General features: G+C 27.9%; 2 protein-coding genes and 1 long non-coding RNA gene across 7 annotated transcripts; 2 read left to right on the plus strand and 1 right to left on the minus strand.

The window, feature by feature from the left end:
- Nucleotides 1-140: 140 nt before the first annotated feature.
- On the minus strand, nucleotides 141-8,266 carry LOC126551727 (uncharacterized). The gene is made up of 4 exons (XR_007605637.1): nucleotides 8,169-8,266; nucleotides 685-868; nucleotides 423-620; nucleotides 141-347 (listed from the first exon to the last, which is right to left on the minus strand). It is a non-coding gene; the product is annotated as an uncharacterized LOC126551727 (long non-coding RNA).
- On the plus strand, nucleotides 6,028-12,273 carry LOC126551726 (CAR1 transcription factor-like). 4 transcript variants are annotated; one of them, XM_050205777.1, is made up of 5 exons: nucleotides 6,028-6,164; nucleotides 7,132-7,280; nucleotides 7,898-8,095; nucleotides 10,674-10,871; nucleotides 12,036-12,273. In XM_050205777.1, the coding sequence occupies exons 2-5, from the start codon at nucleotides 7,224-7,226 to the stop codon at nucleotides 12,171-12,173; spliced, it is 591 nt and encodes a 196-aa protein (XP_050061734.1). In that variant the 5' UTR covers nucleotides 6,028-6,164; nucleotides 7,132-7,223; the 3' UTR covers nucleotides 12,174-12,273. The 4 variants fall into 4 exon arrangements, 2 of the variants coding, with proteins under 2 accessions (XP_050061734.1, XP_050061733.1); XM_050205776.1 differs by having other exon boundaries at nucleotides 6,030-6,164; nucleotides 7,083-7,280; XR_007605635.1 differs by lacking the exons at nucleotides 10,674-10,871; nucleotides 12,036-12,273 and adding an exon at nucleotides 8,213-8,304 and having other exon boundaries at nucleotides 6,032-6,164; nucleotides 7,083-7,280.
- A 2,146-nt stretch (nucleotides 12,274-14,419) lies between these two features.
- LOC114118970 (uncharacterized) lies at nucleotides 14,420-26,718 on the plus strand. 2 transcript variants are annotated; one of them, XM_050205774.1, is made up of 19 exons: nucleotides 14,420-14,570; nucleotides 15,657-16,001; nucleotides 16,100-16,254; nucleotides 16,339-16,506; nucleotides 16,729-16,901; nucleotides 16,986-17,222; nucleotides 17,329-17,406; nucleotides 17,522-17,687; nucleotides 17,766-17,851; nucleotides 17,917-18,024; nucleotides 18,148-18,273; nucleotides 18,349-18,555; nucleotides 18,762-18,870; nucleotides 19,005-19,190; nucleotides 20,419-23,186; nucleotides 23,226-23,591; nucleotides 24,351-24,547; nucleotides 24,931-25,045; nucleotides 26,031-26,718. In XM_050205774.1, the coding sequence occupies exons 1-19, from the start codon at nucleotides 14,497-14,499 to the stop codon at nucleotides 26,250-26,252; spliced, it is 5,886 nt and encodes a 1,961-aa protein (XP_050061731.1). In that variant the 5' UTR covers nucleotides 14,420-14,496; the 3' UTR covers nucleotides 26,253-26,718. The 2 variants fall into 2 exon arrangements, with proteins under 2 accessions (XP_050061731.1, XP_050061729.1); XM_050205772.1 differs by having other exon boundaries at nucleotides 20,419-23,591.
- Nucleotides 26,719-26,839: the final 121 nt, after the last annotated feature.

Raw genomic sequence — 26,839 nt, forward strand, 5'->3', positions numbered from 1 at the left:
TAATTTTCTGTGTACCCACTATAGTTGTGTTTTGAGTTTTATTTTATTAATATTGTTCCTTATTTCCATCATATTATGTAAAATTTCTATATTGATTTATACACCAAAAAGTATCGAAATGTGCCATATAATATGCTGTAAAAATCATGAAAATATGCAACAAATAAGCAAGAATTTTTTTTATTTATTTAAAATTTACAATTTAAGTTATAATAAAAATAAATAAGTTATTAATATTTTATTATTTGGAATATGAAGAGAACCTATTTTACCATTTATACTTACAAAGCTAAAACGCAGAACTTTTTTAATGTTAAAAATTTTTCTGGTTGATGATATATTGACATCTTAGAAATGTTATAAAATAAATTATAATATTTTATTATTTGTAAAATGAGTATTACATTATTATTAATTCTTACATTGCTATCACATGGAATCAGATTGATGCTTGAAAATTGTAAAATGTGTGTGTTAATTGAATTTTCCATTAGGTAATTTACAATTTATTTTGACTATAATTTATTTTTAATTTATAATCTGGAACCTGCTGAAAAAACAAATTATGCTCTATTGAAAAAGCTGTTAATGCAGTATTAAGTATTTTTTGTTCGTGGCCCCTGTAAATAAAATAATTATAATTAATAATTAGGTAGTTGAGTTAAAAAAAAACTTTAATTATACCTTGGGTAAAATGATGAATTACTCTTAAAATGTATAAATAACCATCACTATAGTTTATAAATTTATCGTATATATGTCTGGAATTACGTTGAAAGTTTTTAAATTTTTTAAGTGATCAAAACTTTCTACTTTCCGAATTATTAGGATCGTTAAATTGTTGTCAATATTATTCGGTATTTGGTTTCTGTAAATAATAAATGTTTAAAAACACATGGTTTGTAAATATATGTATGTAATTAAAATCAAACGAAAAATTGTATATCATTAAAATGTTAAAGTCAATGTTGTTTTTAAACATTAAGTTGAAACAATTAGAACAATTAGACAATTTGCTGGAGCAAACGACCATCCAGGAACCTCAACATTTATACAGCTGTATAAATTGTGGTCTGTGTACCTATAGTAATTTGTGACATCCTAAGTATGGAAATTGTTCTATTGATACATCTAATCAATCATCAAATTTAATTAAAAATAGTGACTTAAAAATTATTTATGACAATAAAAGTAGTGAATCTGCGTTAGAATAATTAAAAGGAAAATTAGATGACATTCTACCTGATGATATGTGGGAATTTACAGATATATTGAACGTGATTATTCATACGCACTTGTAATAGATTGTATGATATACTATGTAATAGGATATTTGTGTAAGCAAATATTTAAGCCACAGTAAATGTAGTCTGTGTAAAGAAACTATAATTTCAAATGGCTAACTTCATGGTCCCGAGTCTTAATTGACTGAAATGAAGTCTAGGAGAAAATTGATCCATCCAAATAAAAAACTTTTTCAATTTATTTTTAAAATTGAAAAATATTTTATACTTCATATAGATAGTCCTTACGTATTTTAAGAAGTAGGTAGTTGAAGATGTATTGACTAATGAATGTTTAGGATTTGTATGTCCTCGTCACAAAGACGAAATAATTCCTTATTCAATAAGGTACCTATAACATCAATATGCGTATGCGCCATTTTATGTTTTGTTAGTATTAAGTTAGTATTGTATTATGCGTACCTACCTCGTATTATACTCTTGACATTTATCTTTTAAAAAACTATCGACCTTTTGTATTACGTAATGTTAAAAGCTTAAATTTTAATATTTATACATTGTTAATTATTATAGTATTATGTTAGTAGTGTATTACACCTGATATTATACTCTTGACCACGTGCTCTTGACATTTATCTTTTAGATTCTGAACGAAGTGATGAATGTATTGATTTTACAATGATGTGTGTTTTTTTTTTTTTTTTTTTTTTTTTTTTTTGTGTCTGTGTACAGCATAACTAGTCGAAATAATACTAAAATTTCAAACTATGGGGGTGGTTTCCGATGTAAAAGTGAATATCCTTGGTGCATTATAGAGGTAAAAAGTTAACATTTTCCAACAGTTTTCAAAAAATTCGAGAAAAACAAAAAAAAATGACGGAAAAACGGCAATTTTTACGCAAAACCAGTTTTCGACCAGATCGATTTTTTTTATGGTTGTAATTCAAAAACTAATCACTGAAAATACTTGAAATTTTCACCAAATGTTAATGTCAGTGATATCCGTATATAGTTAAATTTTCAAAAAATTTTGACTTTTTTTGAGTTATTTATAGACCACTGAAATTTTCGATTTTTTTGAGAAATTTTTTTTAAAGTGTCGATAAAAAATTTTTGGATGACCAAAAAGTTTTGAAAATTTAATACAAGGTTCCTTATGAGTTGTTTTTAATGTAGCTAAAAAATATTAAAAATCGTTAGTCACAACTTTTTTTTATAAGCGTTTTTAGTTCAAATTTTTACGAAATCTGTCGAAAACGCGAAAATTTGCAAGTAATTTTGAAGTTGAAAAATCACAAAATTTTTTTCTTTTATAACTAAGTTTTGAAAATTTGGTACAAGGATCTCCATAAATTTTTCTTCAAGTATCTGTAAAAAAAACCCTACCGGATTCAGACAAAAAATTTTTATGAGTGTTTGAAATTTAAATTTTTACAAAACCGCGTTAAATAACAGTTTAGCCTCAAACAATTTTTGATATTTGTTATTATTCAAAAAGTATAAGTCGTAGATACTTGAAAATTTTACCAGTTATTAAGATTCGCGTTTTCTTTACGTGATATAAATTTCAAAATATTTTGACTTTTTTTGAGCTATTTATAGACAACTGAAATTTTCAATTTTTCTGAAAAAATATTTTTGAAGTGTCGATAAAATTTTTTTGGCCCTATCAAAATACTTGAAAATTTAATACAAAGTTCCTCATATGTTATTCTTATAGTGATTAAAAAATTATAAGAATACATAGGCACAATTTTTTTTTATTAGCATTTGAAGTTCAAATTTTTACGAAAATTCGTCAAAATTATGAATATTTGCAAATTATTGTGTAGGTATAATTCATAAAAATGTTTGTATAGGTAGCTAAGAGTAGAAAATTTAATACAAGATTTTTCATAAGTTTAGCTTACAATAATTATAAAAGAACTTAAATTTTGGTGTATTCAGGCCATAAACATAAACCACCTTTTTCACAAACCACTGGAAATTATATCCTAGGCTGACAAATCATCTTCGTTCAGAATCGTTTTTCGTATACAATGATACCTATCATTGCATTCAAACTTAACCTACCCTAGTCCGAGGTTAACCCCACCCCCTAATGTACAGCAGAACGGTACCCACTTGCCCGCTTTTTTATTCTTCATTTTCCAGTTCGATTTCAATAGGCAGATGACACAGGCAATATTTAAATCACGGTTACCTACAAGGGCGCCTGCAGAAATTAATCAGCTCAGAGGGTGCAACATGTTATATTATATTCACATACCTACCTACTCGCAATAACATTATGTTATTTTTAATTTTTAGTAGAACTAATATGATCAAAAATATAATTCGTGAAGTACGCGATTCAATAATACGGACAATTATTATGAACTCCGAAATTTTATAAAATAAAGTAATGAATCTCACATGCACAATGATTTTTTTGTTTATTAAAACATATCGGCGGGTGCAATTGGCCCCTCTCTGCGGGCGCCTCTGGTTACCTATCTTAAACTGTTTTTAACGCATAGACCTTTTAGTAAAAAGTCTAAACAGTAAAAGGTCTATGTTTTAACGTAATTTTTAAAAATCAAGCTTTAACACGTCGAGTGCCACATTGCCACGGTATTTATGACGGGCGTGTAGACATCGGACGTATAGAGATAGTTTCCGCGCCCCAACTGAGCGTCTGAGCAGCGATGCCGACAGTCGACTACGTACGTGTGACATCATAGACATAAACACATAATAGAGTTATATAGATGAATAATATTCTATTATGTCTATGGTCGACATCGGTTCGCCGCGTCCGACAAAACCAACACCGAAAAACGAACGCTCTGTATTAGCATTCTTGGAACACCGTCCACTGAATTATTTTTGTTATTATACTAATAATCTACCGTGTCAAATTAAAATAATTTTGTCGTCTACATAGAAGTACCTATCAGAATCAATCTGTAATAAACGCTATTATACGAAAATACAAAATGTAATAATATTATAGAATGTTTGCGAACAGAAACACTGACTTGTTGATTTCGTCGGCCAAATAGTGACAACACATATAATAATATAAAATATAATTAGGCATATTGTTGGAAATAATATATAGGAGTGATTAGACCGCCTCGTGTTCGACGAATTCGGCGTCGCCGTCGTCGTCATTCGAGGAAAAATAATTATATTAATACCCACCAAAAATAGCTACGTAAAATCAAAATATACCGATGAAAATGATGATATCATGAGATCCTACTGAATAACCACATATTATTATAAAAATTAAAAACATAGCAGTACGCCAGTACGTCTATAACCGATGAAACAGAGCTTATTTTAAGGATTTTTATTAACTACCTACAAATTTTTTTTTTTTAAAAAAAGCCTATAAAAATAGAACTATAATAATCTCGAAATATAATATTGAATTATAGTTAATTTTTCTATTTTTTTTTTAACAACGTTTATTGAATATTTACAATCTATACTATATAGTAAATATACAAGGTGAAATAATTTAAAATTTAACTTATTACGAAGATATAAAATAAACGTTTAAAATATTTTATTGTAATTAATGTCCTCTTTAGTCTTAGTTTTAAAATCAAGAAATTGATATTCATTTTCTGTTTCAATATGCAAACTTTGACGATTTATTGATTTAAGAATATTGCTTTACTTATTAATCGTTAACGTCAGCGCTGTGAGGTTTTGCAGCTATAACACGAGCAAGTAAAGTACTAAAATTTTTAAACTCGTTGGATAGGTTTAAAACGAGTTTAAAAATGTGAGTAGCATATATTTTTAGACATTTTAAATATTGGATTTGTTATTTTTGTCAAAAAAGAAACAAAACATTTTAGAATTTTGTGTATAGATAATGTAGTATATAATTATGGTAACCAGAAGTACTATTTTTCATAGAACAGTACTCTTTTATGATGCAAATCCTAGTTTCATTAAAATTAGTGTTAATTGTATGAAATCGTTATCTTTTTTTGAAAATATTATTAGTTACTACATGTTTATGATTTTTTATATTTTAATATTAATTTATTTTATAGTTTGAGATAATACAATCTAATTGGTTGTATAATTTAATTAATTTGTTAATGTTTCCTACATTTTAACAAAGTTTTGTATTAATTTATTCAAATTTTACACTTAGTATTTTACCTTTAAAAAATAACTAAAACACTTATACTATAGTTTAAATTTACTTAAATTTCATAGAATTGATATCATAAAGACACATATCTAATGAGTTGACATAATAATTTTAAATAATTAGTTTTTTAGTACCTAGGTAATAAGGTAATAATAATAATTTAAAAAAATACAATTTTTGTAGAAGGAAATGATCTATAGTCTATGATATATTGATATGAATAAAATGGGTATATGCATTGGCAATTACGACAGAGGAGAAGCTAAGTTTTAAAATGCACTTTTTTTAAATTTTTATATCTGGTCACCATAAGTATAATATTACATTAATAGGCAAGGATTTTTTGCGGTATACTATACTCGTACTTGTAGATTATTCTTCTTATTAACATAATACTATAATAGTAATGAAAAAGTAGATATTACATTAACAGTAAGGTATAGTAGAAGATATTTTCATATGACAATCGTATAAATATGTTCTCCTGAATGCATGTAAAATACATAAATGGACAATAGTAATAAACTAATTTTGCTATAACGTGTCCATTAAAATACTATTACATTCATTTAAAAATAAGTCGAAATCGGGTAGTAGGTTAGATGTACAAAAATAATTTCTATGGTAACCAGAATGTAAAAAATATAATCGTGTTATTTAAAATGTGTTATATTTTGAGTATTATCGTCAATATTTACGAGTGTTTTGACTTTCTCCACAAATATCGGAAGTTAGAAGAGTAGTACAATCATTTAAGTTTCGTAAGTTCATATATACATTTTGTGTGTGTGTGTGATCGATTAAATATTCAAACATCGATTTGTATTCAAATAGAATTATTAGAAAATACACTGTCATATAACTATAACAGGTCGCCATAAAAGAGTAAAGGATAAAGATTATCGTTATTTGTATGGTATGATTGTAAATGAAAAAAGAGATGAATGAGATGCATTTATAAACAAAATTCTAAGAAATTTTGATCGATAAGAATTTATGATAGTGATTTAATGAATATAAAGAGTAGATTTTACAATTAAAAACTTTTATTTTTTAATTTTTTAATCTAGAACATTTAAATATTTTATTTTACAATAATAAAATAATTTACAAGAAATTTAAAATGTTCGGCATGTTTATCATCAGCTTTTATGCCAATAACTACAAAAAACAAACGTATATTAAATATACAAGTCAGTTTTATTTAGAGAGAAAAAATATTTAAAATTTAATAATGTATTAAACATAGGTATAGATAAATATTTATTAATATTACTAATTTGTAGTAAGAATGTTTTATAATTAAAATAGTTCAAATAATAATAATAATAAAAAAATGAACACAAGTGTAATATTTTAAAATATTAAAAAATGTAAAATAGATTTTCTGCATAATTTTTATATGTAGTGTTTGTGTCTTGTGACATTCAACTTATAACATTAATATATTACTATATATAATGTAACATACAGATGTTATTTAGTTATAACTTATTGGTGTAAGCCTTACTGTAAGCTATACATCGATAATAATTACCATAATAGATATATTTCAGAGTTCAAAAATATAATTAATTTTAAGGAACAAAGTTATGTTAGTAAGAAGTAACTAAATATTTAATTGTTATAGTTATTATAATGTTTTATCGTTAATGCAATAATATTATTAATATTGACAGTTAAACAAATACACAATTATGTTAACAAGCAATACATTAAATGATGCAGATTTAAAATCTAGACTGGCTCGATTTGGCATAAATTATCCGATCACAGATACAACTAGAAATGTTCTGTTTAAGAAACTTTTAAAATTAGAAATGAATTCTCAAAACGAACGTAACAATCAATCGAATAAATTTGACCGCGAATCAATGGTAAATAAATTTTAACACAAATTATTATTATAAAAAATAGAATATATACCTATATTATTATATTCATGAATACAACTTAATAATTTTGTTTAAAACAATACACGTAAATGAAAATTAATTGAAAAAACTTATTTATGTGACGCGTATTGATAAGCTACGTGCAAGAGATTTTATACCGGAGTGACGCTGATATGTATATTATTTGATGGGACGAAATATAAAAATGATTTACCACCGTTACTCACAAAGTTAGTCAGCGTGCCATCATTTATATATTTTTTAATGGAAACGGTCAAAATAATAACCATCCCCGTGATTATTTTGAAATGAAACCATAACAAAATTACACAATTATATAGTAGGTATCTTCTAAGAGTTACAAACTACAATGTAAACTATACCTACCGTCTATCTTAGCACTCAACCATCTTGGTAAACACCACTATAATATAAGTACAAGGGTAAACCGTGTTATAAAAATACATATTCGGTGTCACTGTTCATATACCATCAATAAATTTAGTTATGTAAGTAAAGTAACTTAACATTAAATTATTACAGTTATTACTGATTGTAATATAATAATATCATTGATGAATTTTTATTAATATTGACAGGTAAAAAAATATACAAATATGTCATCAAGAAACATATTAAATAATACAGATTTAAAATCTAGATTGGCTCGATTTGGCATAAATAATCCGATTACAAATACAACTAGAAATGTTCTGCTAAAGAAACTTTTAAAATTAGAAATGGATTCTCAGAATGAACGTAAAAATCAATCGAATGAATTTAACTGTAAATTGATGGTATATAAAATTTAAAACAAATTATTATAATATTTTAATCTATTATTAAACAAAATTGAATAAATATTTTTACCTATCTATGTACGTGTGTGTGAATACGACTTGTTGGCCTTAAAGAAGACGATAGGACCACGAAAATATAAACTTACTAAGTAACTGTTGAAATAATTTTGTATATCACAACCTTTGAAGCATCTTATGTGCAAGAGATATCATATGCCACCACGAATAATAATATATCAATATTATATAATATAATATAATATATAATAGTATATCTTAATTCGTGTATGCCACCAATAAGTTTAAGAACTGCGTTCGAAATATTTATTATAATATACTGCGGAGGTATTTACATAGGTAGTAAATAATATTATACATAGGTACCTACTTATTATATTGATAAATATTTCCATTTTTATACTCGGCTCAGTCATAGATGGAGACCACTCCTCTCATTAACTGGTGAGATTGTATTATAATATTTTAATGGTATAGTGTATTATTTAAGTACCTAGGTATATTTGTAGTTAATTAATTGGCCTATGACTTTGGTTAAAAATTAATGATTATGCTTTTTTAAAAATTGATATTTTTTTACGTGCCGTTTGTGTCCAGTGAACAGATATTATTAGTATTATTGAAATTAATATAAATAATTGCAAATTATTGGAACAGTAATGATAATTGATATATAGTATTATAAATAATATTATGATTATTATGACACACGTTACCCGTAACCACGACAAAACTATACGTTGGCCGAGTCACGTAAGTATCGGCTTTGTGCTCGCTTTATTTGTAAACTATTATTTTGTTGTTAAAAATATACGAAACAGGAATCATATTAATAATAATAATAATATGGCTTATAAATTATATTAATAGAAACATTGTCCTGAAATCCTTATTGGATTATCAATTATCAAAATAATCTAATAATTCTAATAGGTAAGTTATAATATAACAAATTAATAAATTGCTCAATAGTCATTAATTTATAGGGGGCAATGGAAGGGCAATATCATATGTTAGGGAAGCACTTACCTTCCTTTGTCCGAGTGTAGTGCTTCCACTGATCTGTGCCCTGTGGTTGAATCATAGAAAAAGGAACACTGGGAACGTTTTCACGAGGGGGTACCGAGAGTTTTAACAGTTAATTAAAAACCGTTTTGGTGATAGTTTTATGTCCCAACGGTTTAACGTTAGATAAAATGTTCCTACCACTTTTTCTATAGTTCAGTATTTCCGGTACCCTCCAATAATGCATTTTTATTACAAAATATCTCTCTTTGGATCGTTTTGACGATTAACATAATATACAATAATACATTAATACGTGTTAATATACCGTATTATTGTATCAGTAGATAAATAGTCGGCTAACCGTTTGCTTTCGTTACCTAACGAAAACTCACTTAAAAGTGATAATAGCTGATAAGGAATAGTCGTTTGGAGGAATGTGTAATATTTCATATTTAAAGTACAAAATATATATAATATATACTAATATATCTGTGATTTAAAGTGATCGGCCAAAATAGTTAAATACGTATGAAACGCGTTCGTGATAATAAAAGTTTAGATAGTCAAAATTCGAATTGTGTACACTTACGACATACCAGTATTATACTTCAGTTTATTTTGTATTACGTGTTGTTGAATTTCGTGTTGCAATATCGCTCTTTTAAAAGTAAGTTACTTGAAAATTATTACTGTATGCTTGTTATTTATGTGTTTTGTCGTGTAGTACCTTGTGATTTTAATGAAATCTAACCATATTGAAATTGCAAAATGCAAGTTAATTGCATTTATGAATAATTGTTGTTTGAATATTTAAACTTAACGAAATTACAAAATAATGTAATAGTGTCGGGTTAGGTTAACTATATTTTCTGGGACTGTCGACATATTTGTAGGTACTTCATTCTTACATACAATAGAATAATTCTTTTAAATGATGTAGGGTGATCATTTGTTTGGTATGGTATAAACATTGTATGAAATTATCCCTTTATTTCAAAAAACTTTAAACTGGGGCTTTTTGTTTATATTTAAAGGATAGTGCTGTGGCCTGTGATTTAAATATTATATGTGTATAAAGGTAAACACTTGTAAATGAAACAAATATAAAATGACAGTTTGTACGTGTTGAGTGATACATTGTAAATCACAGAAGTATGAGACATAACATATTGGTGTATTTGCATTGTGAAATATTAGTATTTTTTATTTTAAATTTGGCCCTCCTACAATGTTGTGGTTTATTATTGTTTTGAATTAATATGTGGTTTGAATACATAGGATTTCAGTGTTAATTGAGTAATTACAATAAATTGTTCAATATATTTTGGTTTGTAATAAATATGAGTTTTTTGTATTTTCCATTATCAAACTATCTATTGTGTAATTTATATTCTTAGAAATAGGTGTTCACCATCAAATTTTTATGTATATTTTGATAAATTCAAAAAAAATTAATTTTAATGAATAAAGTTATGTAAGTAATTAAATATTTAATTATTACAGTTATTATAATATTATATCATTAATGCATTTATATTACTATTGACAGTTAAACAAATACACAATTATGTCATCAAGCAATATATTAAATGATGCAGATTTAAAATCTAGATTGGCTCGATTTGGCATAAGTAGTCCGATTACAAGTACAACTAGAAATATTCTGCTTAAGAAACTTTTAAAATTAGAAATGGATTCTCAGAATGAACGTAACAATCAATCGAATAAATTTGACTGTGAATCAATGGTAAATAAATTTCAAAACAAATTACTATTATATAAAATATATAATACATTAATATATTATTATATTCATAATTATAGCATAATAGTTTTATTTAAGATAACATATGGAAATGAATATTAATTAAAAAATATATTGAAATAACTTATTTATGTGACAAGTATTGATATGCTATGAGTAAGATCTTTTATACTAGAATGAAATAGATGTGTATTTTATTTGATGGGACGAAATATAAAAATTAGCTACCACCGTTACTCACAAAGTTAGTTAGCGTGCCATAATTTCTATTTTTTTTAATGGAGACGGTCAATCGGTCAAAATAATAACCAGACCCATGATTATTTTGAAATGAAACCATAACAAAACTACACAATTGGTATCTTCTTAAGATTTACTAACTACAATATCAACTTATTCATCCGTCTACCTTAGCACTCAACCATCTTGGCACACATATTACATATTTGGTGCCACTGTTCATGCACCATCTATTAGTTTAAGATCTGTTGTGGAAATGTTTATGTATTACATATATAATAAATTAATTAATAATTACTTCGTTTCGTACACTCGATTTAGTTAGAGATTGACAATTAAAGTATCAATAAAAGCTTATGAGATGCTCTAGATAATATTTTATATTATTAACTTTAAGTTAAGTAATAAGTAAATGAACTCTAATATTAAAGCTATAAACATAAAATTGATTCCGCTCAACTAAAATGTCGTAGGTATGTAACATGGAGACAACATGTGTGGTTAGGTAATTTAATTTATACATATCAATATACTCCAAATAACTTATTGCTTTGGAATATAAAATTAAAAATTAATGTCACATAAATTAGTATAAATCTTAGAAAAATATAATTACAAATAGTAAAAAACATTTTTTTCATATAGAAAATAGTTGTATAAAATTATGATATAAAAAAAATATTTTTAAAATCATTAATAGTTTTAGTTAAAAGACTCATGATAAAAATATTGCCATGTATGAAACATAAAATAGCGGTAAACCATAAATTAATAAATGGTCAAAAGTATCTTGTTTATGACATTTTATTTGATTTAAATTAACTTTAATATTGGAAATTTCAGAATTACGTTGATAATAATTAATTTTCTATACCATATTAAAATAGTAAAATATATTGTTCATAGGATACTACAACAAATGACTTGAACGAGTATGAAATCCGTGATGGAATTTCCAAGTATGGATTAAAGCCAGTCCCATTGACTGATTCTACTCGTCCTGTAATAAGCAGTATTATCAGAAAAAAAAATGAACATTCTTAAGTCATTTAATGTACTAATTTTATAAATTACAATTTTAATACTAAGCATTGTACCTACTGAAAAAATAATTTAATAAATATATTTAAATTACATCAAAATATTTTAATTTGTTATTATGAATATAAATTGGAATTCTATTGCTTATGTAATATAGCATTTGTACAAATATGTATTTATGTAATTTATTAACATATGTAACATTATGTGTACCTATATTTAAAGTGTTGATTGAAATTGAAAAATATAAATGGTGAACAATATTATTCCCTTAGGATTGTTTAATGTACTATCTATTTACATCTTATTCATATATTCAAAATTGATTGCAGATATTGTTAAATTGTATGGTTGAATAAAATATTCTTAATATCAGAGTATATTTTATAATATTTATTTTTTTTTTCATTTATTTATTAGGTAGTTAATAAAAATATATGCCTAGTTAATGAGTTTTTGTGTTATAAAAACAGTTAATTATGAAGTTATCTTATAAATATTATAATTATCAAATGTACAGTATCAACTCAATAATATTTTTCTAAAGTACAATTTAGATGCCTGATTACTGTCATATTTAAAAGTACCGAAATTAGAAGAATATTTTCTAAATGATATTAATATAAATATATTTTTAATTCTAGTATAAATTATTCATTATTAAGGCTCGGTTGTTGATTAAATTCATCCAATTAAAGGCTAACCTCAAATAAAAATAACTTAATTCATTTTCTATTGAATCAAATAATATTATTTTTATTTTGTGCATAACTTTATATTTTATGGTTTAGGTATTATAAATGTATATTTAAGTACACTTTAGTATTTTTTTGCTTTATAATATTATGTAATAAATAAAATAAAAATATAATTTTAATAATATAACAAATTAAATTTATTTTTCATATTTATACACTTTGTTGTTGTGTTTTCTCTAAATATTTTTAGATTTTACATGATATTGTAGTCATGATAAGATTCTCTTGTTAAAATATCATGTGTTTGTGACACTACATCATAAATATACATAAACATATCTACATATATTTGATGGGTGTATTACATTAATTTCAATATAGAATATTAAATATTTTGAATTTTAATGTTTCTTTTTTAAATTTTTTATCGTTACAATTTGAATTATTTAGTTTAACAATATTATTCTTTTTTCTTTCTTAAATAACTAATTGTTAAAATAAAAAATATTTAGCTTTGTAAACAATAAAATGGTTTTAGTAATAGTTAAATAATATAGTATATTTTTGAATAATTAATTTGTGCATGTAACATAAAGTTATTTGTATTACATTGAATTCTAGTTTTTGATTGAACTTTAAATAATGTAAGAAAAATAAATAAAATAATAATATTATTGAATTATTTATAAATTTAGTACAGTTCCTAAAATTTAATCTCTAAAAATTATGATTTAAGTTGATGAAAGTTTCTTTTAAGAAAATAATGATTATCAACAATTTTAATCTCATGAACTGTTAATGTTTATGTAATCAATTTATTTATTGAAGCTTATACAACATTGGTATTACAACCAGACATTTTCAAAAGTGGGTGGGTGCATTTGAGTATTAATCACAATTTCGAGAGGAAAATGTATTAAATGTTATAATTAGATTTATATTTTGACAATATATTGTTAATACCAATTTAATATTTAATACATTTCTTTTAATCAGACTCATATATTATTACTTAAAGAAACTTATGTTGTATATTTAATAATTCTAAAAAAAAATTTATGGGTGGAAATTTTGCTGTTGTTTTTTACCAACCCCCAAAAATGTTACTGGACTGGAATGGATAGTATATATTCCGCTTTTATTGATATTATAGTATTCATAATTAATATAAAAAAAAAAATGTATTATTAATGCCAAAAAAACTTAAATCACATTATGTTTTGTTTTATTTACTTCGAATACAAAGGACCCATTTTCTGTTTTACTTTTATCAACAGTTACCTGTTTTTGAAGAGTATAGAAATCATAATTGTATGCAAATGCAATATATTTGTATGTCCAATTATAACTAATAAGTTATATACTTATATTGAATAAACATTTTATTTTATCAAATGATAATATTTATTCATGGGAAAGTTATCTAAGTTAACTCTTTTAATAAAAAATAAAAATATAAAATTTTATTATTGTATATGAGACGTGATAAGTTAACTGTAAATTCATCAAAATGCTGATACATGTTTTTAGTATTTTGTGGACTTCCAATTTAATTTATCTAGATTTTTAATTGCACCTAATTATACTTAAAAATTACAATTTTTTTTTGCAGATTACTATACATTGATATGACTGATGCAAATGGCCAATTTTTAGTTGAAGATGATGAATTATTAGCTTCTGTATTAGTAGAAAGTTTAAGGTAAATTTGAAAAAATAAACTCATTAAATGTTTTTTTTTTTTTTTTACATAATTGTTTAACTGATAAACTAGATAATCTATCAACATATTACTTATTAATTAGGTATATATTATACTAAGTAATGTATTGCATTTTGAAATATTACACAAAGCAAGTATAATATATGTTTGAATTGCACTAATAAAAATATCTGGAGACTTACTCTGCTGTAAAGGTAATAGGTGCCAAGTGTACCTCACCCATTGAGTAAGAAAATTTAATGTTGTAATAGATTTATAGATATATTACAATTTAATTAAACAATTTTGTACAAAAAACAATTCTGAAATGTGTTAACTTCTGTTTCTAAAGATATTTTATAACTTATTTATATTATTAGTAATTTATTTTTAAGTAATTTTTCCAAAAGCATTCGAGTATATTTTATCCTTATTCTAATATATTATTGTTATTAATTTAAGCTAAAACAGATGTGCCTTATTATAATAATGTAAATAAGGCCAAGATACAAATAACTTAAAATTTAAACTGAAATTTTGAAAAATTCATTATGTATATTAAACAACAATACAAGCAATAGGAGAAAGTCTTAAGCTTTAGTTGCTTTGTTTTATATTTCGTTGAATTTCAAAAAAAATTGTTTGACCTTTAAAGTTCAAACATTCATTGTCTTTTTTATTAAAATTTCAAGATTTAGGTATTAAAATTAAAAAATTATGCATGTTCAACTATAAAATGATGTTTAAATGTTTGTGATATTAATGGGTTTGATGAGAATTCAAACTTTTAACGTTTATAAGATGACAAATGTTGCTAAAATGATATTATTATGACTAGAAAATTCTTAAATAAATATTTGTTAAAAATTTAAAGTATCTATAATTATTTATTTTTGACTAAATATTAACAATATCAATTTTATAAGTTTTCATAATTATTTTAAATGGTACCTATAAGAAATTTATTTTACCTTCTACTTATCAAAATACCAATTATGAATCCAATTTGTTACTATAATATTTAAATATAAAAATAAATAAATACATTTTTTTCTTTATTGATATTAATACATATTTGTTTTATAGACATTATAATGAAGTGGAAGTACCGTTACGGTCTATTGCTGTTCAAGAAGTACCATTTATACCACCTACACAGTCTATTGTCGAGGATGAAGTACCACAACAGTCTATTGGCACAAATTCTGTAAATAAATTAAGTAGGGTTGCACCACCATTAGTAATAGACTTGTGTCAATCACCTAAGAAGACTGCAGTTGTACAAAGTAGATTATCACATTTTTTTACAAAACCTAAAAGTGATAAAATATGTGATGAGAAAACTAATAGTGTACCTGAAAATCAAACTAACACATTATGTATAGAAACAAATTCATTACCAATACAGAATGACGTCAGCATTATTAGTTCGTGAGTTATTAATAAACATATTATAAGCATTTTACTTAATTGTTTTAAATTTATATTGTTATTAATATATTATTGTATATGCTTGATTCGTTCTCTAGACAAGCGATTTTTTATAAAGAACCGGATGCGAATGGTTTTCATTTATCATCTGGTTCACATTATGTATACCCCTCAAATTTTCCAGTCAGAGAATATCAAATGGCAATCATCAAAACAGCTTTATTTCATAATACTCTAGTCAGCTTACCTACAGGTATTTTTCTATGTATAATATACATTTGATTATTTAATGGATTATTAAGTTACCGAGATTTAATTTTTTCCAATATTATTATAGGCATGGGGAAAACATTCATAGCTGCTGTGGTCATGTACAACTTTTATCGATGGTATCCTATGGGTAAAGTAATATTTATGGCGCCGACAAGACCATTGGTTGCCCAACAAATTGAAGCATGTCACTCGATTATGGGTATTCCTAGGGATATGACATTTGAAATGACTGGTTAGTTGTGATCAATTCTGAGTATTTTATTATTAGTTTTAAAAATGCAATGATTCATTTTTACATAATCAAACCATTTTTAAGAATTTCTAGAGACCATTTATTTTAGTTATTTGTAATATTACATGAATTAATTCAAGTCTCATTTCAAATTTTTACCGATTTATGTTAATTTTTGTATGAAATGAATAGAATATTCAATAATGTTTAATTAAATTCTAGGCAATATCCCACCAGAACAAAGATATTTAGCATGGAATAAATATAGAGTCTTTTTTCTTACGCCCCAAGTTCTGGCTAATGATTTGAGCCTTAACAAATGTCCATCAGATACATTCAGATGTATTATTGTTGACGAAGCACATCGAGCTACTAAAGACTATGCTTATGTTCAGGTTACTAAATACCATACAAATTATAAACAATTAATTATACAATTTTGAGAAGTATTAACATGACTATTGTTTTGTATTCTACAGGTCTTAAAGCATTTAGCCGAAGAAAACCGAGTTATTAGAATTGTTGGGTTATCAGCTACTCCTGGAACTAATATAGATGCGGTCACTGAGGTGATTCAAAATTTAAGTATATCAAAGTTAGAATTCAGAACTGATGAATCCCCTGATGTAGCAAAGTATACAAATAAAAAGGATGTTGAATGCATACCAGTAAAACTTACAAATAGTATTTTGGAGATACGCACTCAGTTTTTAAAGGTTAGTGTTTTCCATAATCTTATAATATTACACTCAACACATAATAAAAATGTTACAGTTTACCTGTATTTTTTTATTTTATATGGATCATAAAAATTGATTTCAGATATATGACAAATACTTAAGACGTTTAAAGCAATATCATGCACTCAATGGAAATGTTGCTAATCTAACAAAATTTCAAGTGAGTTTAAGGTTATTTATATCATTGAAATATCAAAATCAATAGAAGTTTGATACTTTTAAGTGGTAATTTCAATAACTTTTTAGTTCAATGCAAGTTTTATTTTTTTTTTCAGATACTCAGTGCCAAACAAAAATTTGTAACTAGTAATATTGCCCGTGAAATGCCAAAATCTCTTGTTGGATGTTTAATTAATGATTTTACTATTTGCATGTCATTGGCATATGCTTTAGAGTTGTTAACTATTTATGGTGTCAAAGTATTTTATTTACAATCGTTAGGTAATTAAAGCATTAGATGGTGTATAAAATGTTATAACTTATAATCTTAATATGTTTGGTTTTTGTGTTATAATTTAGAAATCAAAGAAAATCATAAATGTTTATCAAATGATGCCGATTTTCAAAATCTTTTGCATAGTATTAACAATGAACTGAATTCTCAGGTAATTTATTTATAATAATTCATTTTAATTTTTTCGATTGTTTTTCAATTTAAATTTTTTTATAGGACTTAGTTTGGAGTCATCCCAAACTATTCGAGTTGAAAAAAATTGTTCAAAATTATTTTGGCAACACCAATGTAGAAGCGAGTAGTAAGATAATAATATTCTGCCAGGTATAATATTAAAAATTAAAAATTAATTTTTACAGTGATAATTTTATATAAGATATTATACATTATATTAAGATTGCATTATTGTGTTACTCATTACAATATTTTTAATAATTGTGTTTATAGTATCGGTTGGTTGTTGTAGAAGTATTTGAACTTTTAAAAACTTTTGGTTCATCTGTAAAACCAGTCATGTTTGTTGGGCAATCTCTTAAGGAAAAAGGTGGTCTGCCACAAAAAAAACAATTGGAGGTAAATCAGAAAACATTTTTATTAAAAATTATAGTCATTTCATGATGTGTTATTTATTTAATTTTTCTGGAATAGGTGATGAGCCGATTTAAAAGTGGAGATTTTAATGTCTTAATTGCTACAAGTGTAGCTGAAGAAGGCTTAGATATTGGTGAAGTTGACCTGATCATTTGTTTGGAAGCTAATAAATCTCCAATTAAATTTGTCCAAAGACTCGGCCGAACTGGACGTAAAAGATCAGGCAAATGTATTACTTTACTGACTGAAGGAAAAGAACAAATTGTAAATATTTTGTATATAGCTAATAGTATTTGGTAAAAAATATAGAAAATTCTTATGCATTAAACTAGAAATATTAAATTTTGTTTGATTATTATCATAACAAGTATAACTGCCAGTCTGCCACTATAACTTATACAATTAAAACATATTGAAGAATAATAAATTAAAATAATTTCTATATAAATATATTTTATTTTTATGTTTAGAAATACAATTCTAGTGTTTCTTCTAGCAAAACACTTGTAATGAAAATGTTGAAAAGCAAAGTATTACTTTCAAAGTTGGCTCCTAATGGACCGAGATTGGTGCCAAAACGTGAGTTTCTTATATTGTAAATAATGAATATTTGAAACGTATTAAAATGAATAGTATTAACTGTTTAATAATTAAATACCAATATTCTATGGTATATTGAAAAAAACAACTTAAATTTTTAAAAATTATTTTAGATATCCATCCAAAATGTTTAATGATTCATGTAAAAAAACCAGAAGAGTTGTTCCCAGAAAAGAAAAAACTTAAAGGCAAGAAAAAAGGAGTTGAAAATATTACGCGATATGTAGAACCGAATGATGGTCAAAATGAAGTAGATGAAGTTGGAGAAGACGGACTCGATGTTTTTCAAAATAATATAGGTATAATTCTCGTAGAGAATAAAATGTATTTATAATTATTTTATAAAATTATAATTACTTTTTAAATATAATGCTTATGAATAATAGAATAATTGTATGACTATATTATAATAATTTAGACATAATATATTCAAACTAATAGTAAAATAATAATAATTATAGTAACAATTTGTATTCTTCCTTTGATAATTTTTTTACTTTTCAACATTTCATTTCACTAGAATAATTATTAGTGATTTGTATTGTATAATCATCTAAATAGGTATATTCACCTGGTTTAATGGGAGCCAAAAATACAATGAACTAACGTGGAATATAAGTGAGGATTCCTATGGGATCATATATTTGAGGCTCACCAGGTTATTTTATCTGAGCACCATTGTTAGTATGGCAATTATCTGTTCTTTAAATAATTATATTTTTATCTATATACAATATTTTTTTTTTATTCATGAGTATTATTAAGATATTTTACAAATTTTTCATCACTTTTGTTGTATGAAGTCAGACACTTGCCACATTCTAAATTAAATTTCATTTAATGGATATGTGTAAACATTATAAAGTATGTTTTAGTATAGTCTATGTTTTTTTAAAATTAATATAATAATGGCCTAATTTTAGACTCACTTTCTGCTAATGGTTATTGATGACTCATTGATACTTTTTACAAAATACAATATATATGTATATGTAAAAATGTAGCAAACCTTAGTATTGTAATGTTAATTAATTTTGACATTGATTTCTTATTTTTGTAAATAGTATTATATTTTTGTTAATTTCGATAGTTTTGAACAGGTATATTTTTTTTATCAAATAATTTACAATTCTTTTAATTTGGTGTTATTCAATAATTTAGTAATTAGGTAGTAGTGTTGTATTGTTAAACTTTGATGTTATATTTGTTTAATATTGGTTTATTGTCAATTGATCTATATGTATGTATGATCCATGCTTAATTGATAGGCGTTAGACCATATTTAGGCTATATGTACAGGCTGAATCTTTGATCTTGAACTAATCATTATTAAAAATCTATTAACTACTATTCCACTCCGCTAATCTAAACTTTAAATACTTATAACTCAAAAATTATTCATGTAAATTTATTTAAAGGTTACGCGTTTTTAGGGTATTATTTAAATAATTTAATGATTTTTTTTTTATCACGAGCGATGTCGGGTTATTCAGCTAATTTATATATACAATTGATTTTATATTTCAGATAAACCAAAAAGAAGATCTAAAAAACGAAAAACTGTAGAATTGGATACAAATGATAATGATTGTAGGGAAGTCGTCGGGTTGTCCAATGCCAAAAATACAAACGTAGATTGCGAACACAATTTGAATGATAATGATAATTTTAACACACCCGACATCAACGCACACGGTGAAATGGACAGGACTTTAGACTGTTTCGTTGAAGAGGAAAAACTGTTTAACGAATGGCTGCAGTCGTGTGTTCAGACCAAAGCCATAGTGATGAATAGTCCGTTTTTGGAACTGTTAAATTTGTTTACTGATCATGATCAATGTGATAATGAACTTTTTAACAGTGAACCAACGAATAACATGTTTATGGAGCAGACCAATGTTGGTCAAATGTTAAAAGGTTTGCCAGTCAGTGAAGAGCGCATGATCCGCGTAAACGATCAGCCAAAGAGAAACGCCGATCGTTCTTTCCGATTGAGCGATAATGTACGACCAGGTTGTTCACAGGTAGCCAGTACATCTGCAGTTCGCGATATAAATGGCTACACGAAGAATGCAGACCTTGAAGACATATCTAAAGAGCACATTAATCAGACTATTAATATGCAGCCGATCGGTATGCGATCTTCCGCAATTTATAGCAGTAACCACAAGACAACAACCGACGAAAATAGCCATTTGGGTAAACTAGATTTCAACAATCTGTTTCAAAGTCAACAGGCTAACAGGTACACTGATAATTTCACGGAAAGGAATACGGATCTCCTTGCAAAGCCGCTGACTATAGAAGACGACGATAGTAATCGTTCGACCGAACTTTTACACTACGAAGATGATGATAGTAATCGTTCGACCGAACTTTTAAATTACGTAGACGACGATAATTCTTCAGCTACAAGAACCGTCGTACGAGACGTCGACGAAGATGAGGATGACGAAGTCATGGGAAATCTTGATTTCGAAGAATTATTCAAGAGCCAAAGGGCTGACAAGTTCATCGAAAAATATAGCGAAGAAATTACCACTGAAAAACCAAAAGTCAATAATTTGGCGGTCACATGTAGTAAAAAAACCGAGATGAGCCATAAAGGAAAAATAGACTACAGTGTATTGTTTAAAAGTCAAAGATCGAACGGGTACATCGAAGACTTCATGGTTAGGGACACAGAATCTTGTATTGGTCCGTCAAATGCAGACAATAAAGTTGTACGTCACTTTAACGACGAAGTCAATGATGATCATTCAATTGCGGACATCGAAAAAAAAGCCATTGTACGTGACAATGACCAAGATGAAGACGACGAAATTTTGGGGAATATTGATTTTGAAAAACTGTACAAGAGTCGAAAATCCGACATCTGTATAGGAAAAGAAATCGCTGCTGGAAGACAAAACGTCGATGGATCGATCGCCAACGATGGCCGGAAAAGTCCCATCGTGTGTGGCAGTGGACAGAAGGCCGGGACATCTGGTTGCCAGTCAATTGGAAAAATTGACTACAGTGTTTTATTCAAGAGCCAAAGATCCAACGGGTACATCGAAGACTTTATGATAAGGAACACGGGAGTTCGAGTCCCGAGTGCTGTCGATCCTGATGTACTCCACAACGACGATAAGGATGAAGACGATGAAGTGATGGGAAACCTTGATTTTGAACAACTTTTTAAGAGTCAGAAGCTCGCCATGGGTATGGAAACGGGTGGAAGCGATAGAATATCCGCTAAACAACCGAACGTCGGCCGATCGATGGAAAACGGTAGTCGGAAGAGTCCCATTGCGTGTGGTGGCGGGCAAAAGGCGAAAACAGTCGGACGTTCTGGTAAAGTTGATTACAGCGCTCTGTTCAAGAGCCAACGGTCCGATGGGTACATTGAAGACTACGCTGAAAAGATTGTAGTAAAAACGGCAAATGAAAAGGTCGGCGTAGCAGACCGTTTGCTGGGTTCGGATGTCCCGCAGGTCCTTGACCTCGACGAAAACGATAACGACGACGACGACGTTATTTCTATAAAAAGTTCTCCAGAATTTTTCAGTTGCAAACCGCCAAAGAAGGTCGTTCAGATGAAACTGACGGGCCATGTTCGCGCCAATCGCTCCTGCGAAATTATCGACTTGTTGTCGCCACCTCCACCGAGGTCGTCAACACCACCACTGAGGTCGTCGCCACCACCACCTAGGTCGTCTCCACCGCCCCCGAGATCGTCGGGTACCGCAAACATGCCCTCCGCCTGTCGACCGATTTCAGAAGACAGATTGCAGACTAACGGTGTCGCAACGACACGTGTCGGCGGCAATGATTTGCTGCAGTTGCTTGACGATGACGATGACATGGATTTTATGTTCATTGATTACAACAGCGAAGGTAACGCTGCCGCAGACGTCTTTACGCAAAAACACCCGGATGGAGACGTTTTCGCACAGAAACAGCGGGACGGCTATGGTGACACGAAATTTGTTGCACAAAAACTAACGGATGACGGTGGGACGAAGACGGAGACCCGATTACCGTTACCGCCCGTTGCTCCGGTAGCTAAACCGACGATTAAGGACGACGTGACAAAACGTGTCGGTCATTCTACACAATCGTACGACAACGGCATGATGCCGTTCAACATCATGAAAGCTGCTCGTCTTGTCGATCGGCTCAAGCCCGGCTTGAGCATGAAGAGGAGTACAACGACGGCGGCATCAAAACGACCGGTCGACAACGGTTCGACGTCGATGGCTTCTAAACGACAGGTGGACAACGGGTCGACAGCGACGGCGTCTAAACTACATGTGGACAATGGGTCGACGGCGACGACGTCTAAACGACAGGTGGACAACGGCTCGACGACGCCTACGTTCAGACGGAAGTTCGACAACGGTTCAATGGCGGCGTTGGCGTTCAAAAGAAAAATCCAAAGTCCAGCTAACGACATGTCACCCATACATCCCCCGAACGGGCCACGGCGACGTCCTCAGTTCTCGCAGTCTACTCCTAAAGTTTCCACGCATCCCAAACAACGACGACGAGAAATCGACACCGCTGCTGCGACTACGGTCACTGCCGCCAGCGAAACGGTCAACTCTATGTTGACGTCCAGCAGTGATTCCGACGCTTTCGTCGGCCACGGACGCGACAAAAAGACGACCAGCCCGCCCCGCCGAGTTAAAAAAAAACGACGAGCGAAACCGAAAAAGGTTAGTACCTCAATAATACAGTACAAGGTTTCACGTAGATTGTTCTTAAAGACGTTTTAATATATATCAAAAATACATTGTTTTGTGTAGTAATTTGAAGATCAGACTATAATAATTATTATGTATTTAAGTATAATATACGTCCTACTATCCTTAGAATTAGATAAGAAATATTTTTCGTATTTATTGAATAATTAATTCAAATGTTTGCACATTACGGATTTATTAATTATTATTATCTCAATCACGAGGTAGGTATACCCTGAAATCATAGAAATAGTTTTTTTTTTATATGTTTTTTTCATACAGTTGTAAGAACTATGTTTAAACGTTGTTTGTAGTACTTAAACTATTTTTTCGATTTGTAAAAGTAAAAGTAATAGTTAATTATTTTAGCCTTTTGCTTAATGTTTATGTCCATAAAAAAAAGATGAAATAGGTAGTTTGGTTGTATTAATAGTAATAACAATATCAATATTTAACTGTGTGAAATTTATAATTAATGATTATGCCCACAATATTAACAGTTATAAGTTAAATATTAAGTTGTATAATACAATACGAGTACATAAAAACTTAGGAATTTTAGTTGGGACTTATTTACTATATTCATAATATTTTTTTTACATTTATTTTCTTATAAATTATTATCACGCCAATTCAATTTTGCCAGTTGAATTTGCTAAATTCATATACATATATATATATATAATGTCATGTTATTGACTATAAATTTCGTGTTTGTTTCATTTGCTGTAGAAACTCTTGTTCATCGACGACGAAGCTGATGTCAGTAATTGCTTCGGTGAAGGAAACATCCTCAGCACGACTAGCTCTGAAAACGACGACGACGACGACGATGAGCAAAATGATTTTGATTCCAGTTTCATCGATGATGACTACGAAAAGTCAGATCCGTCTAAGAGCATGACCAAACAATATTTACAATCGGTCAAGTATGTGCCATGCAGTGTTTTAATATTTCATATTAGTTTATAAGCCGAAATCGAGTGTACGCGGAAATAAAAAATAAAAACAGATGTTTTGGAAATCATGGGTCGTAGATACGTTTTGTTTCTGAGTGTTTCGATAAATTAATGTATTGGTTTTACCATTTGTTTTTTTTCTGCGTCCTTCATAATTTTTTGAAGAGCAGTATAATTTTTTCTATCTTTAACTATTTGTCACTTTGAGAGTGATTTCTAGATTTCTAGCAATACATTGGTACTCATTCAAAATCAAAAACTTGTCAATAATTTTCTTTTTTTTAATTTACATTCGAATAAATCATTCTAAATTGACTAATTTTTATATAATTAATTTAGTAATTCTTGTTTAGGGATCAGGCTAATGCTCGTGGAGTGTTCAAGATACCTCAGCTGACTGGACATCATTACAACATCGACGTTTACTCTCAGATGGATGATCGGAATATGGATAATGACTACGAAGAGGTAAACGTTTATTAGGTTTATTGTTTACGCATGCATTTGATTTTACACATATGATCATAACAAAATGTTGATTAGTTAAAACTTAAAACTATTTGGCTTTTTTTTTATGTAAAATGATTTATTTTTCCGTATTAAAAATTGTAAGTATTCAATTTATTTCGCTGTTAATCAAAACATTAATATTATTGATTTCAATATTATTACAATATTATTTACACACCGCAGACGAAATTCGATAACTTTTTAAACTAAAACCGTGAAGTGAATACCTACTTTTTCGGTTAGCTTGATGGCACTTTTCAATTGCATATATGTACTTATATTGTTGAGCATAAATTATAGTTCCATAAAAATTGATGAATTTAATGGACTAAAATAATAAAGTAATATTAATTAACGATGTATGATAATGGGTCACTAAATCGTGTTATGATGTTATAGTCTGGCTCACGATTCTAGCTCCTGATGTGGTATTTTTTAATGGGTGTGTTGTATTTAAACTTATAAAAAATACATTTAATTGTCATTTGATATATCACAATAAAACTAATCAAAAAATAATTCATTAATTATAAAATTATCTGTCATTATAATATTATTATATTATGTATCTACAAAATGTTATAAAATAGAAAAAAACGATTAGCATAAACAATATTAATGAAATAAATTATAAATTATTATTTTAATGGTTGTTTCATTAAATTTATTGCAGGGAGATCTTAGTATATTATTAATAGTTTCATTTCTATTTATAAGTTTATGACGTGGTTAGTTCAAAACGAATTTGAAATGGCCTACTTAAGAATTATCATATTGGTGATTTCAAATATAAATTTTATCATTTGGTTATTGGCCCCAATATTAAAAAAAATAACCTAAGGTCGAGTAGCTGAGTGAGCCAGACCGAAACTGAATCTGCATTAGCTCACTATATTATTTTAATCTCATCGTATAATAAATGTTCGTTATTGTCGGCCGACAGGATTCGTTTTGCGTGGAAGACGCTTCTGACTTAAACAACACTTCGTCGACGACCAACACGAGCGCGCATCGGACGTCGGACGAACGGCCGTCCAAGCCGCCGCCCTCAAGGAAGCGGAAACGCATAATGTCGCCGCAGAGTACGGACAGCAGCGACAGTTCCGACGACCTGCTGTTCCCTCGGAAGCGCGGCAAAGTGAAGACTTCGTTGGACTTCAGTTGATGATCGCAGTCGGACTACTAATTTTGTACACAACCACCGTCCACCGTTTTGATTCGCCATTTTTTTTTTATCTATTATTTTTATTTTTGTGCAACTTTATTACATCGTAGCGTTTTTTGTCCTATCGTTCATTGTGCGCCTTACTGATACGATATACTTGTCCGTGATCTCGCCTGATAGTTTATTTACGAGTCACGGTCGCGACTGACAGTAGCGTATCGCTATCGGTTGTTCATTTTATTTATTAATTTTTTTCATTAGCCTATATTATACTTATATACACTGCCATTATATACCTTCATACATGTTTATAATATGATTTTTTTTGTTTATATATTATACGTATTTAATTGTTAAATATTTATTTGTGATAACCAACAGAATATTGGAAAACGGTTACTCAAACGTTACGTTTTGATCATCAAAGTTTTAATGTGATAATAAAAATGAACTTAAAAAGTGACAACCGGGTTTTTTCTTAGATTTATTTCTGATTCGTAGCGAAGCGAGTAATGCATTTTGATGTTATAATGATGATGCGAGTTAGAGCGAGTTTTATGGTATTGAGTAACGTTTTAAACCAGTAC

Source organism: Aphis gossypii, chromosome X (genome assembly GCF_020184175.1).
Source record: "Aphis gossypii isolate Hap1 chromosome X, ASM2018417v2, whole genome shotgun sequence".
NCBI classification, from domain to species: Eukaryota; Metazoa; Arthropoda; class Insecta; order Hemiptera; family Aphididae; genus Aphis; species Aphis gossypii.

What these genes read in the sequence shown, in the direction of transcription:
- LOC126551726 (XM_050205776.1), top strand. Translation starts at nt 7,101, where the DNA reads ATGTTAACAAGCAATACATTAAATGATGCAGATTTAAAATCTAGACTG. An exon ending in AATTTGACCGCGAATCAATG is followed by an intron (nt 7,281 to 7,897) that starts GTAAATAAATTT and finishes TAATATTGACAG; the next exon opens with GTAAAAAAATATACAAATAT. An exon ending in AATTTGACTGTGAATCAATG is followed by an intron (nt 10,872 to 12,035) that starts GTAAATAAATTT and finishes TATTGTTCATAG; the next exon opens with GATACTACAACAAATGACTT.
- LOC114118970 (XM_050205772.1), top strand. Translation starts at nt 14,497, where the DNA reads ATGACTGATGCAAATGGCCAATTTTTAGTTGAAGATGATGAATTATTA. An exon ending in GACGTCAGCATTATTAGTTC is followed by an intron (nt 16,002 to 16,099) that starts GTGAGTTATTAA and finishes TTCGTTCTCTAG; the next exon opens with ACAAGCGATTTTTTATAAAG. An exon ending in ACAATGAACTGAATTCTCAG is followed by an intron (nt 17,852 to 17,916) that starts GTAATTTATTTA and finishes ATTTTTTTATAG; the next exon opens with GACTTAGTTTGGAGTCATCC.